At 44.1% G+C, this 20,180-nt stretch overlaps 1 protein-coding gene across 1 annotated transcript; it reads left to right on the forward strand.

Moving 5' to 3' along the window:
• Nucleotides 1–985: 985 nt before the first annotated feature.
• On the forward strand, nucleotides 986–19,926 carry LOC311107519 (choline transporter-like protein 1; the record flags this gene model as incomplete). The annotated part of the gene is made up of 15 exons (XM_084150022.1): nucleotides 986–1,091; nucleotides 1,808–1,897; nucleotides 2,693–2,835; nucleotides 10,207–10,343; nucleotides 11,423–11,516; nucleotides 11,748–11,917; nucleotides 12,689–12,778; nucleotides 12,951–13,126; nucleotides 13,541–13,727; nucleotides 14,130–14,298; nucleotides 14,576–14,732; nucleotides 15,567–15,650; nucleotides 15,779–15,916; nucleotides 16,348–16,584; nucleotides 19,483–19,926. Exons 1-15 carry the CDS (start codon nucleotides 1,068–1,070, stop codon nucleotides 19,924–19,926), a joined length of 2,340 nt encoding a protein of 779 aa, XP_084006148.1. The 5' UTR covers nucleotides 986–1,067.
• Nucleotides 19,927–20,180: the final 254 nt, after the last annotated feature.

Raw genomic sequence — 20,180 nt, forward strand, 5'->3', positions numbered from 1 at the left:
CACACAGCCAAGAAGATGGAACAGAGAAGTTCGACAAGCGGTTCCCAGCAAGGGAGGCCCAGGAAAAAAGTGGACAACCCTTATTTGGAGACAGACTACAGCGTGCAAATAAATCCTGGATACCGTATGAGAGTGAGGAAAGCGTTAATATATATATTTTCGGATTGGAAAAAATTGTTTTTTGTTTTTGTTTTCAGATTAAAAATGGTGTATGTTATTAATAGATTATCATACAGTATACATTTGAATACGATTATGGGTTTACGAACAAAATCCATCATTCAAAAACAAATAAATTATAGGTAATTGCTAGAATATTGATCAAGTAGCCTAGGCTATATAGCATCATCTATTGGCTGATAAAAATTGCATTAACCTCTGTGATGAACATTGACTCATGTGTAGGCTACTAATTTATTGTTCAGTGCAGCCACTTTGGAATTACATGAACGGAAATGGTCACCCCATTATGTTAATTTTAATTTGATAATTGTGAGCGCTGACAATACAAATTAATTGGAACATAACATGCCCCCTTAGTTGGCCTATACAATTTTAAATTGAAGCATGTGCATTAGGGCTATGTCTTCTTCGGCCCACAACACCTCCAGTTTTAATAATGTCTTATAGTCTATTATGGACGAGTGCGCCATATTGTGTGGTTTGAGTAAATGGACATTAGGATACACTGATAAAGCAGTGCTTTTAGAAGTCGCGCGCGCCGCCAACGTCCCGCCATCCTCCGGTTATAGTCGGTTACCAAATGCGCAGTCTCATGAATGGATGCTACGTTCCTTTTCCGGCTGCACCAGCACAATCCACCAGGAAGTGTGCGATAAATCCTAAAGTATTAAGCCCTTATACCTGGAGGAAGGAGATAGATATTAGTATGCATTTTTGATGGAATATACCAGTTGTGTCGCCTTTCTAATCTACAAATCGTTCAAGTCGGTGTTTTGCAATTCATGCAGGGTAAACATAATACCGGGAACTCCCAGCAAGTTTGGGTTTTTTGTTCTTCTTGTGCTGTAGCGTTTAGCTATTCTCAAATCTAACCCTTGACTGCAATGGGATGCTGCGATAGCACAGAGGTAAGCTAACGGTTTCCTCCATCCCTATGTTGCATTCGTTTAATTGCACCTTGAACATCATGCATGGAACGACGATTGCACTGCTACATTGTTGCGACCGCTGTCATCCAATGACAATTCTCACCACCGTAGTCAGATTAGATAAAAAGCCTGGGCTATGTTCATCGGGGAAGACTAGTGTAATCCTATTATTATTGAAGCCGAGGAGGAAATATCGAGCTATATAACTTGCGACAATAATGGTTTAATCGTTTTCTAGTTCATTACCACCGACATTTTGCATAGGCTACCACTTGAAAGCAGCTTTGTATACCATAAATAGCTCGTGAGCACCGTTAGTTTAGTAAACAAACCTCACCTCACGCAACGTGCAAGATTTTACGCTATTGAACGGCGCCTTGGCAATGAAGGATAGTAGAATATCGTTAAATGTGATTGTTTTCAACGCAAAGTCTGTTTCACTACAGTCGGCCACAAATAGCCTCTATCTACGAAAATGCAATGTCAGTAAAATTGCGTTGGGCAAAGGCAGTCAAAACTTGGCCTAATTACATTCACGGTGACTACTAGAGAGGGCGCGTGTCATTGATGGACATTTTGTGTGTGAAATAACATGTGTAGCTTACAGTGTCACCTTTGAATTGACAAAGACTCATATAGACTGTAGCCTATTTGCTAATGTGGCACAGCCTATGTGTTGATATTTTGTTTTCCAGAGGACAAAGAGAGAATGGAAACCCTTGGAGGATCGAAGTTGCACGGATTTGCCGTGGTTCCTTTTATTTACTGTATTCTGTGTTGGAATGGTAAGTATATATGCCTATTCATTTTACAATTGAAAACGAAGAACAATGTAATACCATAAATATATAGGTTAAACCACATTTGGAGACTAAATACAAGGCTCCCCTCAATGAAAGTCGTTCAACTTGTCATATGACACACTCTTTAAATGCCCAGGTGATTGATTGCCTGGCTAGTGGAAACTGTGTCAGGTTACCACACCACCTTTGCTCAGCCAATTATCTCCAAGCATGCAGACAATTAACAACACCTCCTGAAGTTTGAACTTGAAGTGTGCTCAGACTTTTGAGAATGGTTGACATTGTGGCTAAAATGTATGAAACAAACAAACCGATCGGAATAGATGATCAACTCTCAGACCAGGCGATGAAAAAGTGGGAATCGAACCAGCAACTAGAATTAGTAGATGGCTACTGGTTTCAGATCCCAGGTACCACTTCCTACTTTTGACCATTGAGCAAGGCACTTAAACCCTAGCCAGCTCCATGGACACTGGCACCATTGCACGGCAGCTGATCCTGTGCTCTTCCCAAAGTGTATGTGTGTGAGAGAATAAGAATAGTTGCTGTAACAGATGGACAAATTAAGTACTATTCAATTTCCGTGATTTTAATCTGAATACTTAAAAACCACTGGTCATTAAACTATCTATAAGCTTCGCAGTTAGAGAGTCAGGTTGGTACATTGCATTTTATACCTGTCAACAATATATTGATACAAGTCCATACCCCACTGTCACACATGCACGTATTGTATTTGTAGCATTGGATGCTAATGCTTGCTAATGCTTCTCTCAGGGGAGTATCTGTGGGTTTACCATCGCCACTGGGGGCGCAGGCCGCCTGGTCTTTGGATATGACAGCTACGGGAACACCTGCGGCCAGCGCAATGAGCAGATCGAAGGGGTCAGGCTGAGTGGACTGGATCAGACGGACAAAAAGTGAGTCTCTCGCCCATCTTTCACTCTCACCCACTTCACACTCTTCTATCTTAAAGTGGCAGTGACATTTGCCAAAACCCACCCCTCTGTTTACAAACACAAATGTTAGGGCGAATTAGCCCATTATTGAGAAATATTAAGAAATAGGTTTGCCCTGTTGCTCATTGGTTCAATAGAAATGTCAAATTGCAGTCATTTTAACTGTGGCCTATGGGGAAACTGGCATAAATAAAACCTTGAATAAATATGCAGAGGCCTTATGAGTAGGACGTTCTGTCACGGTCAACTGTACTTACTGCACGCACCACCCTCTGGGAACACCGGTATTTCAGCCCACTTCATTTGCATCGCATGCTGATTACTTTCCCCTCTTTGGATTGACTGTGTGCTTAATGATTGCCTTGTGGTACCGTAGAATTACGAATTAGACAACCTCCTGTGGTACAGACCTTTGGGTCATCAGCACAGGGTAATTCATTTATTTAGGTTTTGCCGGAGTGTCAGTGAAGAAATATGAATGGGTTTGATTTCACTCTGCTTGATGTTTTCCTCTTACCGTTTGGACAGACTACTGATGAAACAAAAAAACATAATGAAATAATGACGCTAGTTCCTTCCTATTGAACATAGAATTCATCCGTTGTGTTAATGTGTGTATAGATGGTATGCATTGCGCTGCTGCCAGTGTTTACAGACATAAGATATAGCTAATCATCATGTGGAGAGAGAAAGTGGCTTGGTATTAGTCAGTGACTATGTCAGTAAGTGCGCGCAGGAAGACGTTTCTTGAGAGGGTGCTGGCTCACATCAGGAGGACCCTGTCACTCAAATAGTTGTGAAAACTCAGATGTCACTGGCTGGCAGTTTCTTTCTCTGTCTCTCTTTTTGTATTTCTCTCTTTCTCTCTCGCTCTTGCTCTCTCTCCCTCTCATGCGTGCGTGCGCTCGCTCATTTTCTCTGTCTTTCTATTTCTATCTGTAGGTTTCTCTCTCTCTCCTTCTCTTTCTTTCCATACATCATTGTTTACTGCTTTGTTTCTGCACTGTTGGGTGGTGCAGAGTGCAGACACTGCCTTGTCTCTCAGTCTGTTGGGTGGTGCAGAGTGCAGACACTGCCTTGTCTCTGTTGGGTGGTGCAGAGTGCAGACACTGCCTTGTCTCTCAGTCTGTTGGGTGGTGCAGAGTGCAGACACTGCCTTGTCTCTGTTGGGTGGTGCAGAGTGCAGACACTGCCTTGTCTCTCAGTCTCACTCTTCCTTTGAACAACCACAAACTGGCTGTGATGAGCATAACACCTACCCATTTAATTTGTCTCCTGAATGGTGTCTTCAGTCCCATTTTAGAGTGGAGAGTTGTACCAACAATGAGTAAGCTGATTTCACTCATAGTGTGCTGTTGATGCTTGTGGTAGGGTTGTGTAAAAACATGCCTGCGGGCAAGGCTATTTTAAATTAATAGCTATAGGGATATTGGACCCTTGGTTGTACATGGCTATTGTGTTGATTGATCCCACAGTGACTAGCATGCCCAGTCTGAAATAATCCCCAACCCTCTAATCCTGGGTAATAGTCTGACATTGGTGTCAAAGGTGTGTATGTATATTGACAGGCACATGCAGATGTATAGATGGAGGTTTTGTCGACAGAACTATTGTGAAATTCAATGGCTTCTGCCCTTGAGAACCTTTTCAGGCTCACTGGTTAGCTTCCCCCAGTCCATAATCATCACATTAGCTAGCAATTATATGCTTCATTAAAGCACCCTGACAGCCTCTCTCAGGACTGACCTATTGATGTGACTGACACACACACACATACATACATACATACATACATACATACATACACACATACATACATACATACATACATACATACATACACACATACATACATACATACATACATACATACATACATACATACATACATACATACATACATACAGTGGGGAGAACAAGTATTTGATACACTGCCGATTTTGCAGGTTTTCCTACTTACAAAGCATGTAGAGGTCTGTTATTTTTATCATAGGTACACTTCAACTGTGAGAGACTGAATCTAAAACAAAAATCCAGAAAATCACATTGTATGATTTTTAAGTAATTAATTTGCATTTTATTGCATGACATAAATATTTGATCACCTACCAACCAGTAAGAATTCCATCTCTCACAGACCTGTTAGTTTTTCTTTAAGAAGCCCTCCTGTTCTCCACTCATTACATGTATTAACTGCACCTGTTTGAACTCGTTACCTGTATAAAAGACACCTGTCCACACACTCAATCAAACAGACTCCAACCTCTCCACAATGGCCAAGACCAGAGAGCTGTGTAAGGACATCAGGGATAAAATTGTAGACCTGCACAAGGCTGGGATGGGCTACAGGACAATAGGCAAGCAGCTTGGTGAGAAGGCAACAACTGTTGGCGCAATTATTAGAAAATGGAAGAAGTTCAAGATGACGGTCAATCACCCTCGGTCTGGGGCTCCATGCAAGATCTCACCTCAGCCCAGAACTACACGGCAGGACCTGGTCAATGACCTGAAGAGAGCTGGGACCACAGTCTCAAAGAAAACCATTAGTAACACACTACGCCGTCATGGATTAAAATCCTGCAGCGCATGTCTAGGCCCGTCTGAAGTTTGCCAATGACCATCTGGATGATCCAGAGGAGGAATGGGAGAAGGTAATGTGGTCTGATGAGACAAAAATAGAGCTTTTTGGTCTAAACTCCGCTCGCCGTGTTTGGAGGAAGAAGGATGAGTACAACCCCAAGAACACCATCCCAACCGTGAAGCATGGAGGTGGAAACATCATTTTTTGGGGATGCTTTTCTGCAAAGGGGACAGGACGACTGCACCGTATTGAGGGGAGGATGGATGGGGCCATGTATCGTGAGATCTTGGCCACCAACCTCCTTCCCTCAGTAAGAGCATTGAAGATGGGTCGTGACTGGGTCTTCCAGCATGACAACGACCGAAAACACACAGTCCGTATTGCCCAGCGACAGCCCCGAAACCTGAAGGATCTGGAGAAGGTCTGTATGGAGGAGTGGGCCAAAATCCCTGCTGCAGTGTGTGCAAACCTGGTCAAGACCTACAGGAAATGTATGATCTCTGTAATTGCAAACAAAGGTTTCTGTACCAAATATTAAGTTCTGGTTTTCTGATGTATCAAATACTTATGTCATGCAATAAAATGCAAATTAATTACTTAAAAATCATACAATGTGATTTTCTGGATGCTTTGTAAGTAGGAAAACCTGCAAAATCAGCAGTGTATCAAACACTTGTTCTCCCCGCTGTATACAGTTGAAGTCGGAAGTTTACATACACTTAGGTTGGAGTGATTAAAACTAATTTTTCAACCACTCCACAAATTTCTTGTTAACAAATGATCGTTTTGGCAAGTCAGTTAGGACATCTACTTATTGCATGACACAAGTAATTTTTCCAACAATTGTTTACAGACAGATTATTTCAGTTATAATTCACTGTATCACAATTCCAGTGGGTCAGAAGTTTACATACACTAAGTTGACTGTGCCTTTAAACAGCTTGGAATATTCGAGAAAATGATGTCATGGCTTTAGAAGCTTCTGATAGGCTAATTTACATCATTTGAGTCAATTGGAGGTGTACCTTTGGATGTATTTCAAGGCCTACCTTCAAACTCAGTGCCTCTTTGCTTGACATCATGGGAAAATCAAAAGAAATAATTGTAGACCTCCACAAGTCTGGTTCATCCTTGTGAGCAATTTCCAAACGCCTGAAGGTACCATGTTCATCTGAACAAACAATAGTACGCAAGTATAAACACCATGGGACCACGCAGCCGTCATACCGCTCAGGAAGGAGACGCGTTCTGTCTCTTAGAGATGAACGTACTTTGGTGCGAAAAGTGCAAATCAATCCCAGAACAACAGCAAAGGACCTTGTGAAGATGCTGGAGGAAACAGGTACCAAAGTATCTATATCCACAGTAAAATGAGTCCTATATCGAAATAACCTGAAAGGCCGCTCAGCAAGGAAGAAGCCACTGCTCCAAAACCGGCATAAAAATACAGATTATGGTTTGCAACTGCACATGGGGACAAAGATCATACTTTTTGAAGAAATGTCCTCTGGTCTGATTAAACAAAAATATAACTGTTTGGCCATAATGACCATTGGGGGGTGGCTTGCAAGCCGAAGAACACCATCCCAACCGTGAAGCACGGGGGTGGCAGCATCATGCTGTGGGGGTGCTTTGCTGCAGGAGGGACTGGTGCACTTCACAAAATAGATGGCATCATGAGGAAGGGAAATTATGTGGAAATATTGAAGCAACATCTCCAGACATCAGTTAGGAAGTTAAAGCTTGGTTGCAAATGGGTCTTCCAAATGGACAATGACCCCAAGCATACTTCCAAAATGGCTTAAGGACAACAAAGTCAAGGTATTGGAGTGGCCATCGCAAAGCCCTGACCTCAATCCTATAGAACATTTGTGGGCAGAACTGAAAAAGTGTGTGCGAGCAAGGAGGCCTACAAACCTGACTCAGTTACACCAGCTCTGTCAGGAGGAATGGGCCAAAATTCACCCAACTTATTGTGGGAAGCTTGTGGAAGGCTACCCGAAACATTTGACCCAAGTTAAACAATTTAAAGGCAATGCTACCAAATACTAATTGAGTGTATGTAAACTTCTGACCCACTGGGAATGTGATGAAAGAAATAAAAGCTGAAATAAATCATTCTCTCTACTATTATTCTAACATTTCACATTCTTAAAATAAAGTGGTGATCCTAACTGACCTAAGACAGGGAATCTTTACTAGGATTAAATGTCAGGAATTGTGAAAAACTGAGTTTAAATGTATTTGGCTAAGGTGTATGTAAACTTCCGACTTCAACTGTATATGTGTGTGTATATATATTACACACACACACACAGACACAGACAGACACTGTAGACCGAGATCACTGGATTAATGCAGGCCCCAGCGGCAGTGTGTGAGTGTGTAGAAGAGAGTTTGGTAGAGAGGGTGTGACGTTTGACTGACAGGCCTCGTTGCGAACGCAACCACCTGATGCTGAACTCAACTGAGAAGGCAGCTGTCACGGGATTCAATAAAGGACTACACAGCTGTCAATTCTCTCTCTCTCTCTCTCTCTCTCTCTGTCCCTGTCTCTCTGTCTCTGTGTGTGTCTCTCTCTGATTCTCCTCCTCACGTCCTTCATCTCTCTCTTGGTATATCTTCTCTTCATGTCATTAGACTTATGGTGCTTTCAAGACAAATCATGACGTCCGTGATCTTCAGGTCGGAAAGTCCGAGCTCTAGAAAGATTCCAGTTTCTGACTTGGAATTCCGAGTTGGATTTTTCCCTGTCGGAGCTTGTTTCTTTCTGAGTTGTCTTGAACGCACTGAAGTCGGACGTCGGAGATTTCCCAGTTGTTTTGAACACGGCAATAACAATAACAGATGTGATCTTTCTTGCTGGTACGCAGACATTGTTTGTCCGAAAGTGCCTATTTTTTTGCATTCTGTGGGCAAAAAAGTCTAGCATTGCTGGGGTGGTTAATTTAAGTCTAGCATTGTAGGCCAAGTCGAGGTTATGTTCAATGCTTTATTCAGTCCTGCCCTCAGCAACCTTTTAAGTGACCTACCTTTGTGAGGTATAGGCTGGTGTCACATAATGCAATCAGTGACAACAAAGTCAGAGCTTAAGGGATAGCTGGTCAGGGTTTATTTAGCTAATACAGTTAAGTAGCTCCTCATTCACAAGGCAGGGGCCAAATGTAAACAGTACAGCGCTGTAGGCGTATTGTTCTGGCCATGGCAGCTGGTTGATCCAGGATCAGTTTATCCAAGTCCGATCCTAACCTCAGCTGTTAGGAAGAACTGACTTTAGAGAAAGTCAAACTGCCCTCGACTAGTCTGATAAATCCAATGTGACTTGATTGTCATATCTATCTTCCTTTCAACAAGCATGTGTGCAGTGCAAACCACTGTGCCAGCTTATAAATCACCAGAAAAGTCAAACATTGTCCATAGACTGCTTAAAGGGTAAGGAAACCAATATGTAATTTTGTAAATAGGGTGAACTATCCCTTTAACATTTAGAGGTGGGGGATACTTCAAACTTTGTCCACCTAATAGCAGGAACGGCACCATCAGGATGTCGGATGGGATATAAAACGAACAACTTCAGTGACTAATATATCTGAACAGGAGAAAAAAAACATTACCAAATTCACTGAGAATACATTATATAGGATGAAGAAACAATACTCCGAGCTGCAGCTCCATACTACTTGTCAGACACAGGAAGCTGCTGAGGGGAGGACGGCTCATAATAATGGCTGGAAAGGAGTGAATGGAATGGTGTCAACCACATGGAAACCATGTGTTTGAGACTGATACTGTTCCATGTATTCCATTCCAGCCATTACTATGTGCCTGTCCTCCCCAATTAAGGTGTCACCAACCTCCTGTGTTGTCAGACATAGAGAACTGAGACGTATACTGGTTGTTGGGGTTGGATTGGCGTGGGGGGTCCGTGGGTAGCTTTTGACAATTTCTTTGGATTCCTCATGTCTTACTCATTGTTAGAAAAAACATTTGGTCCAAATCGGATGTTAGGTACTATATTTATTGAATATTCTATGAATCCTATAAATTAAAATGTCCAATTTGGGTGCAATCAATTTCTCTGAGGTCAAATTTATATTTCAACAAAATAATGTTGCAGGAATGCTAATCTGATCTGTTTCTAACTACAGAAACGAGTTCAGAACAATCTGAGATGGTGGGTGTCATAGCTTGCTGAAATGACATGGAACGACCCTCCTGTGAGTGTGTGTGTGTGGGCAAGGTGCCCACCCCCTAGTGTATAAAAGCACCAGGCAGATGGACCACAGTGAAGGATTCTCTTATTAAAATGTCCTTGTTCCTTTCACTCTCCGTTCCACTGCCAAGTCCCATGGACCAGTTCCAGCAGCAGCAGCAGTAGCAGCAGCCAAAGGCTCTCTATCTCGCGGCATTCTATCATATCTCAGTGAATAAGGTATTGTTGAGGCAGTGTGTTCGCTTTGTCCCCAAAAATGAACAGGACATTGAGGGGAGGTGTAGGCTTCTGGATTTTTCCGGTCATTTTGTTACTTTGTTTTCCTCTCTCAGTATCACATGTTCCCACGCCCACATTTTCACATCTTTCTCGTGACACATTCCTCATATTGGTGATGGGAAACAGATTTTATTGATAAAGAACTGATAATCAAATTGCTGAAATTCTCACATTCCTTGTTACCCATTCCTTATGTAGGTGTTTTTTGTGTTGATAAAGAACAGATGAACAGATATTTTGTCGTCTGATTTGTCTGCAGGTATGTGTTCTTCCTGGACCCATGCAACATTGACATAGTGCAGAGGAAGATCAAGTCCATGGCCCTGTGTGTGTCCCTGTGTCCTGATGAAGAGCTGAAGACGTACCAGGACCTCAAGAGGTTCGCCATGCACAATGGTGAGTAGGGCCCATAGTGAAACAGTGGACACTGTCAGCTATAAGCTTTTCCACCATCAAAGCACACAAAAGCATAACACTGACAGCATATTGAATCATTGACTGATTCTCTATTCCTCTCAGTAACTCTACTGATAATGCTGTGGACCCAGCACATGCAAGTTATTGATTTGAAAATCTGCTTGTCGATAGTGGTCATGTAATGAATTGTTTTGAAAGGAAGCTCTTGCATTTTATTCATCACAATCTCACATCATATCCATGGAGAGAAAAATGAATCACCACAAATCTTTAGATGAGAAGGCATAAAAATCATCTAAAGATCATCCCGTTAGAAAAGAGTGTTATGAGGAGCAGGTGTTTCTCTTCCCCCATCAACAGAAGGCTACTAGGTCATCGTTACAGCTGCCATCCATCACGTCATTGACAGTGAATCACTGCCATCCTTTGGAACGACAAACACTTTCTATAAACACTGACATGTCTGTGACCCCGCGTGCCATCTTCCCTTAATACTGTCTTTTCATTCAACACACACACACACACACACACACACACACACACACACACACACACACTCTCTGGCACAGCAGGCACCTTGGCACAAGTGGAGAGCGAACTAGATGAACAAAGGCCCCATTTAAGGCCAATGCCACCCCTTGCTGTATGGGTACTGTTTGTGCCACACTAGCCCGTCCTTCAGCCAGGTTTGCGTGTCTACTGACAGTACTGTATATACTTATCGTATCACACACAGTCCATGTATGCCCCATGATAGACTGGGCTGGGATTATGTAACTTTGCCGTCTCCAGTGGTCTTGTGTTCTGATTCGACTGACTGATTCTGAATTCCCGGGGCAGTGAGCGTAGCACAGTTAAGAACAAGATTGTGTAACGTTATTAGTTACATGAAGTGAAAATGATGAAATATGGATCAGCATATGTTGGTTTAGACAGCATATTGAGCTATAACTGATTACTTCTGGGGAGACTGAATTTTAAATCAATTGTCCTTATGTTCCTGTTTGTGTATGGTTCCACTTTCCTGTGTTCAAATTCTTTGTCTGTCTGTCACTCAGGTTCGGAGCTGTGTTCATACGAACTAGCCGGTCACAAATATCCCGGCCTTCCAGAGAGGTTCGACAAATGTCCCAAACTTCCAGTTCCCCCAAGGTAAATAGGCCTAACATTAGGGCTGCATTTCAATAGGCTAGGATTGCTTATTTTCCTCTTTTCATTCAGAACCATAAAAGGACTTTCACTTAACCAGTCATATAGATTAGATATTACCTCAAGAAAGGGGTGGGGATACATACATTTTAAGTATTCAAACAGGTCATGTTTTAGAGAACCTCCCAGGTCGTGACGCCTGACTTTTGACCTCTACTTCGCTCCATCCCACAGCAAATCTCTCCCGGTGTTCAACCGCTGCACGCCGGTGGACATCTCCTGCTATGCCAAGTTTGCTGAGGCGGTGGTGACATTTGTGAGCGACAACAGTGTGCTGCACAGGCTGATCGGCGGCGTGATGGCCAGCAAGGAGATCATCGTGGGCCTCTGCCTGCTGGCACTAGGTGATGCGTTTGTCAGCATGCGTTTGTTATCAGCAGTATCTCAGGGGGATGCTGGATAGATAAAAGCAATATGGCAAAATCTCCACCCATTGGGGAACAAGGTGGAACTACTACCATGCCTATCCAATTGTTTCAGATCTACATGAAGAGCCAGGGGAAGGGGCTAAGGGTTGTTTCTGGACAGGGCCTTAGTCTCTAAACCCAGTGGGAGGGATTGGTCTTCATTGTATTTCTGGGGCCCACTAGTCTCTGAGCCTTCCCTAATGTGAGCCAGTAAAGAATAGGCCTGCATAGGGAACACCTGTCCTGCTTTAGTGCATTCTGCTGATTTCTCCATATCAGTATGACGTGTCAGTACACAGGCAGTTACTGTAGGTCAGACATCAATGGTGGAGAAACACAGTGCTGGGTGAAAATACAGCAAAGTCATCACATCTTTGAGTCCCCCCTGAAACTGCCCTCTTTGGAATGAGAGGATGGAAGCTGGCAGGTAAAGGGCATGACATGGGAGCCATGAACTTGTACATTTGGGAGTTAATGCTCAGAGTACATGTGGGTTAGGGTAAGACAAAGTTCTGCTGTGTCGAAGTGGGGAAGGAAAGGCTTTGAATATGGTTAGCTGACCCTCGATCTTCACTTGGGGAACTGGCTCTCCTGATGGTCAGTTTTGATTTTTGATTCCAAATGGTTGAGGTTAGGGTTGAGACCGAGGGCAGGGTTAGCTGATCCTAGATCTGTGTTTTAAAGGTCTGTTGTGCCTGTGTTGTACAGTGCTCTCCATGATCCTGATGGTGATCATCCGCTACATCTCTGCTGTGCTGGTCTGGATCCTCACTGCCATGGTGGTCCTGGGCTCCCTGTGTGAGCTCACTTCCTGTCTCCTGATCAGTCAAAATAACAACTGAAAACCATGAAACAATGACATAGTTTTGCACTTAACATTCATTCTATGATCATTTTTGGGACAGTCCTCTTTGCATTTATCAGTGTGCAGGTGTTCAATCTATCATAAAAAGTGTCTGTTTTTCTGTAGCGGGCACAAGCATTCTGTGGTGGCTGTACATAGACTACCGGTTAACTGCCAACGAGACCTTATCTAAAGAGACTGCAGAGACTACAGAGACTAAAGATGCTAAGGAGGAAGCAGAGATGACCAGGGACAATGGCCAGGCGCTTCTGGTGTATGCAATCGCTGCCACAGTATTCACAGTGAGTACAGTTAGTGTTTGTGTTTGTGATGAAAGGGACACTGTGGGCAACCAAGCCTTGTAGATTTTGGGTGGGGTGTGTGTGACATTTCAGATTGAATGCCTGGTGCTGCTTTGAAATCTCAAACTCCTGACACCTCTCTACTTTTTTACCCCCTCCTCCTCTCTGACTCTTTAACCTTCCTCTCGCTCTCTCTCTCCTCTTGGCCATCTTCCATTTGTTTCATCCTTCTCTCATTCTCTCTTACCCCTTTTCTTCCTGTCTGTTTTGTCTTCCTATGTCTCTTCCACCTTCTCTTGACCTGTTGTTCTCTTCTCCACTCATTTACATCCCTCTCCCCCTATACCTTTCTCTCTCTTTGTGTGATTTTCCCTTCTCTCTCTTCCTTTGTCTCTTCCTCGCTCCCCCCCTCAGGTGATCCTTTTCCTGCTGATGCTGTTCATGAGGAAGCGCGTGGCGCTGACCATCGCCCTGTTCCATGTGGCCGGCAAGGTGTTCATCCACCTCCCGCTGCTCACCCTGCAGCCCTTCTGCACCTTCCTGGCCCTGCTCCTCTTCTGGATGTACTGGGGCCTGGTGCTGCTCTTCCTCGGGACCACCGGTGAGGGAGGGAGAGGGGAGGGAGGGTGGAGGGTGGAGAGGGGTAGGTAGAGGGGGAGGGTGGAGGAGGGAGAGGGGTAGAGAGGGAGGGTGATGGAGGAGGGAGAGAGGTAGAGAGGTAGAGAGGGAGGGAGGGAGGGGCAATGGTTCTCCTCTTCTGGATGTACTGGGGCCTGGTGCTGGAAGTGAAAGTGGGGTGGAGGGAGGGAGGGGAAAATATGAGAGAGAAAGGGAATGAAAACATGAGAGTGGGAAAGCATCTTTACAAATGATAAGTGATGAATTCCAACACAACAGGACACTGCACTAGGATGGTTTAGTTCAGTTTACTGTATTGGCCTTATTCAGGAACTTGTCCAAACTAGTCCCGACCACTAGACTGAGTCTGAGATGTCCCCCTCAGGGAACCCGGTCCAGAACGAGGAGACAGGTCTGACAGAGTTTCGGCTGACTGGGCCTCTGCAGTACATGATGTGGTACCACACTGTGGGCCTCATCTGGATCAGTGAGTTCATCCTGGCCTGCCAGCAGATGACTGTCGCTGGGGCCGTGGTCACGTACTACTACACAAGGTCTGACTCTGAAATTACGTTTTCATGATTTGTTTATATACAAATGTTTATTTTATAGGATATCGGCTATAATCATGCTTAGTAATAACATTAGATTTTATTGTCTGTCACAAATGTTTTGCTAAAAAGAAAATCTAGGTATTTATGGGTAATCTGTTCTCACAGAGTTATAGGAATTACAGAGAGGAGAACAAGAATATCAATTTAAACTTCTCTCTCTTCATTTATTTTACTCCCATTCTCTTTCCCTCTATCCTTTTCCTTTCCTCTGTCTCAGGGACAAGACCAGGCTGCCAGTGACGCCCATCCTGTCATCAGTGCTGAGGCTGATGAGGTACCACCTGGGCACAGTGGCCAAGGGCTCCTTCATTATCACCCTGGTCAAGATCCCACGCTTAATGCTCATGTACGTCCACAACCAGCTCAAGGGCAAGGTAAAGCACACTGTTTACTAACTCTTCTCTCTCTATCGCTGACATTCATTGTATGGAGAATAATAAAATACTGCATGTTACATACAGTGATGTGCTGTACAAGCTAATCAAGGCTAGCTTGTTGGCTTGTCACCAGTAGATCTAAATTGCTGTCAATGTCAACATGACAGTTGTTGTGACATGACATCGGCTATAATGACTTTTTTTGACACCTGCTATCTTCTGTTGCTCTGTTTAGGACAGTTTAGAGAAGAGAGGATTTATTTTGGTTTTAGGTTCAGATGGCTGTTTGGGTTTGGCACAGTGCTGGTAACATTAGGGGTGTAGGTTTGGTTAATAAATGGGACATATATAATGACTATTTTAACTAACTCATTTTGGATAAACACATCTGGTAAACCGTGTTTCTATAGTATTATCATGTTATTTGTTTTTACAGGTATTTTTCTTTATTCTCCTTGGTGGGTAATGTGAGCTAGTGTCTGTTGTCCTTAACCTACTGTTTGTTGTCACGTCCCAAGTGTTGCTGCTTGACATGATCTATGGACCTTACAGCATAATGAATTGAAGGGATAAATTGGCATTAGCTCTCCAGAGTTCTGAGAGGGGAGGTAACTTCACCTGACTAATACTCTGAACTGTTCCATAAAGTTGGGTAGGCCTACAGCAATCTGACTGTGCCTGCTGCATTCCGTTTCCACTATCTTTTGGTTTAGCATGGAGATGTGAGAACACTAAGTTCTGGAGCTCTGCGGGGAACAGCTTTGAAAACTATTGTATCTATTTTTGAAAAGTAGTGCATCTCAGATACCTTTCCCCATCTCTCTCACACAGGAAAATGCATGTGCTCGCTGCATGTTGAAGACCTGTATCTGCTGCCTGTGGTGTTTGGAGAAGTGCCTCAACTATTTGAATCAGGTAGGAGTGCTTTCCTTCCCTCTAATTTGATCTTTTTTTATATAAATAAAGGATAGATAAGAGGTGTAAGTTGGTTCGCATCCTGCTGGTCTGGTTTAGTGACTACAGTCTCTCCTCTCTGTCGTTAGAATGCGTACACGGCGACAGCCATCAACAGCACCAGTTTCTGCACATCGGCGCGCGACGCCTTTGTGATTCTGGTGGAGAACGCTCTGAGGGTGGCCGCCATCAATGCCGTGGGAGACTTTGTCCTCTTCCTGGGCAAGGTGAGGGGGGCTGCTGGGATACTTGAGGGCTTCAGAGTAGTCCCTATTCACTGTTACAGGATCAGATCTACTTTTCAACCCCTTGATGATTAAGGTTAGGATGGGGGTAGGGCAATCTGTTCCTACATCTGTGGTTAAGGGCAGCCATTACCTTGAGTGTGGGCCTGATTGCGTGGACTCACAGGAGGCTGCTGAGTGGAGAACGGCTCATAATAATGGCCAGAACAGAGTAAATGGAATGGCATCAAACACCTGGAAACCATGTGTTTGATGTATTTGATACCATTCCACGAATTCCGTTCCAGCCATTACCACGAGCCCGTCCTCCCCAATTAAGGTGCCACCAACCTCCTGTGGCGTGGACTGCTCAATTAAAATTTTGATTTTTATTTTTACATGCATATGTGTTTTAAATGTGTGTGCATGGTCAGATCCTGATCGTGACGTCAACAGCGTTCGCCGGCGTACTGCTGCTGAACTACCAGCGGGACTACGCAGAGTGGGTCCTCCCTCTCATCATCGTCTGCCTCTTTGCCTTCCTGGTGGCCCACTGCTTCCTGTCCATCTTCGAGATCGTGGTGGACGTGCTCTTCCTCTGCTTCGCCATCGACACCAAATATAATGACGGTACACCGGGCAGAGAGTTCTACATGGACAAAGCCCTGATGGTAATCTACGTGAAGATATGGTATACTGGTGGGATTTTGTTGGAATGGGAAGTAAACTGTTTATCTATACTAAACAAAAATATAAACGCAACATGTAAAATGTTGGTCCCATGTTTCATGAGCTGAAATAAAAAGATCCCAGAAATTTTCCATAAGCACAAAAAACGTATTTCTCTCAAATTTTGTGCACAAATTTGTTTACATCCCTGTTAGTGAGCATTTCTCCTTTGCCAAGATAATCCATCCACCTGACAGGTGTGGCATTTCATGAAGCTGATTAAACAGCATGATCATTACACAGGTGCACCTTGTGCTGGGGACAATAAGGCCACTCTAAAGTGTGCAGTTCTGTCACACAACACAATGCCACAGATGTCTCAAGTTTTGAGGGAGTGTGCAATTGGCATGCTGACTGCAGGAATGTTCACCAGAGCTGTCAGAGAATTGAATGGTAATTTCTCTACCATAAGCTGCATCCAACGTCGTTTTAGAGAATTTGGCAGTACGTCCAACCGGCCTCCCAGCTGCAGACCACGTGTAACCACACCAGCCCAGGACCTCCACATCAGACTTCTTCACCTGCGGGATCATCTGAGACCAGCCACCCGGACAGCTGATGAAACTGAGGAGTATTTATGTCTGTAATAAAGCCCTTTTGTGGGGAAAAACTCATTCTGATTGGCTGGGACTGGCTCCACATTGGGTGGGCCTATGCCCTCCCAGGCCCACCCATGGCTGCGCCCCTGCCCAGTCATGTAAAATCCATAGATTAGGGCCTAATGAATTGATTTCAATTGACTGATTTCCTTATATGAACTATAACTCAGTAAAATCGTTGAAATTGTTGCATTTATATTTTTGTTCAGTATATTTGCACATGTAGGTAGGCGTAAAGTACATGTAATATAGAATATCTATTCAAAAATGGCATTATTTTTGAGTCCTGTTCATTGAGAACACAATTAGACTTCATAATTGTTTCTTATCTCTGCATCTTCCCTTTTGCTACATGCACCTTTTGGATGTTCCATTTATCCTACAACTCAATCATCCAGGGATGAACAAATATTCAAAACATGGCATTTAAATTATTTTCTCCTGTAACTTTATGCTTTTCTGTTGGGAGAGCTGTCAGCGCACTTGTCAGACATAATCAGGGGAAGAAAGCTCCCAAAATATGCAAAGTAGCTTGTTTCATATAGCACACAACCTTGAGCATCCTTAATGGGAGGTAGTAGGTGAATTCAGAAGGGGGCCTTCTTGAATGGTAGGTTCCCTCTGGAGATGTTCTCTGGATGGATGTTTAAAAACGTAGAAGCTGAAGGGAAATGGAAAATTATTTGTTAGCAACTCCAGTAGCTGCATAATATTAATTAATTTGTTTGACAGGTAGTGTGACTAAATGGGCCCTAAAAATATCCCCGTTTGGTTTAGTATGATAGCCCAGTTAGGTTTAGGATTATGAACTACAACATGCAACTTTTTCCAATAATGGCACTCAGTAGTAATACAGCAATTAGCAATATACACTGAACTAAAAATATAAAACGCAACAATTTCTAACATTTTACTGAGTTACAGTTCATATAAGGAAATCCAGTCAATTGAAATAAATGAAATTGGCCTTAATCTATAGATTTCACATGACTGGGAATACAGATATGCATCTGTTGGTCACAAAAGTAGGGGCATGGATCAGAAAAGCAGTCAGTATCTGGTGTGACCATGCAGCGCGATACTTCTCCTTCACATAGTTGATCAAGCTGTTGATTGTGGCCTGTGAAATGTTGTCCCACTGCTCTTCAATGGCTGTGCGAAGTTGCTGTATATTGGCGGGAACTGGAACACGCTATTGTATATGTCGATCCAGAGCATCCCAAACATGCTCAATAGGTGACATGTCTAGTGAGTATGTAAGCCATGGATGAACTGGGACATTTTCAGCTTCCAGGAATTGTGTACAGATCCTTGCGACATGGGGCCGTGCATTATCATGGTGAAACATGAGGTGATGGCGGCGGATGAATGGCAAGACAATGGGCCTCAGGATCTCATTACGGTATCTCTGTGCATTTAAATTGCCATCGATAAAATGCAATTGTGTGTTGTCCGTAGCTTATGCCTGCCCATACCATAACCCCACCGCCTGGTACAGTTGAAACCGGGATTCAACTGCGAAGAGCACACTTCTCCAGCGTGCTAGTGGCCATTGAAGGTGAGCATTTGCCCACTGAAGTTGGTTACGACATGGAACTGCAGTCAGGTCAAGACCCTGGTGAAGACGACGAGTACACAGATGAGCTTCCCTGAGACAGTTCCTGGCAGTTTGTGCAGAAATTCTTTGGTTGTGCAAACCCACAGTTTCATCAGCTGTCCGGGTGGCTGGTCTCAGACCATCCCACAGGTGAAGAAGTCGGATGTGGAGGTCCTGGGCTGGCGAGGTTACATGTGGTCTGCGGTTGTGAGGTCAGTCCTTTAAAATTCTGGCAAACGCTCTGGTGGACATTCCTGCAGTCAGCATGCCAATTGCACGCTCCCTCAACTTGAGACATCTGTGGCATTGTGTTGTGTGACAAAGCTGCACATTTTAGAGTGCCCTTTTATTGTCCCCAGCACAAGGTGCACCTGTGTAATTATCATGCATTTATTTTTGTTCAGTCTAGGTTTTTGTTTTGGGACACTAAAGCTAAGGATTCTGTGATTTAATAACGAAGGAAATGCATTCAATTTTTCATTTTTTTTCTCGTACTGGTCCCTCCACAAACCTGGAGTTGCAAGCGCCATGCTCTAGCAAATGAGCCACACAAGACCATTCACATGGAATATTAAGCGTAATATTAACCAACACTGGTGCGTTTCAGCACATGGTATGACACTGCTTTCCATCTCTCCCTGCAGGAGTTTGTGGAAAACAGCAGGAAGCTGGAGCGGGTGGTGGAGCGAGGGCGGAGCCGCCCCACAGAGGCGGTGTTGGTGGAGGGGGCGGAGATGAAGCCCATGGTGAGTGACAGTGGAGGGGGCAGCGACGGGGGCGGAGACACTGAGGAGGTGGGCTGGGGCTTGGACAGAGGCGGGGGAGAGTGGGAGGAGCTGCAGGAGTTCCACGTGTACTACCTCCTGGCAGGGGTGCTGGTGGACTGGGCCCTGGGGGAGCAGAGTACCATGGTCTCCTTGATCCTCTGCTTGACAGAGGACGTGGTCCTCTTCTTCTGCGTCTACCTGCCCACCTCCACATTCTTCCTCTTCGCCACGCTGCTCCAGAAACCCTCCCCCGTCGTCGTGCCTCAGCCACAACCAAAGCCACAGACGCCTTCTAAACCGTCGTCTTCGCATGCTAGCTAACGCATGCTAACTAACTAACTAACACACCACTACGGCATGTTGCTCACCCACATCTCTAATAACTATTTTCGCAAACTATTCCATCCCACTTTTTTTTTACTGGGTTTTTTGCTCGCCTGTCATCTCCTGGCCATCTTTAACCTGAAATGTAATTGGGTTGAGTTTTTTTGCCTTATCACTATGGTGCTTTTTGGTAGAGGGGCATGTCTGGTAGCGCAGACAATCATCTGTCAGCTAAGAAAGATGGGGGGGGG

Source organism: Coregonus lavaretus, assembly GCF_964263955.1.
Source record: "Coregonus lavaretus genome assembly, chromosome: 32".
Taxonomy (NCBI): Eukaryota; Metazoa; Chordata; class Actinopteri; order Salmoniformes; family Salmonidae; genus Coregonus; species Coregonus lavaretus.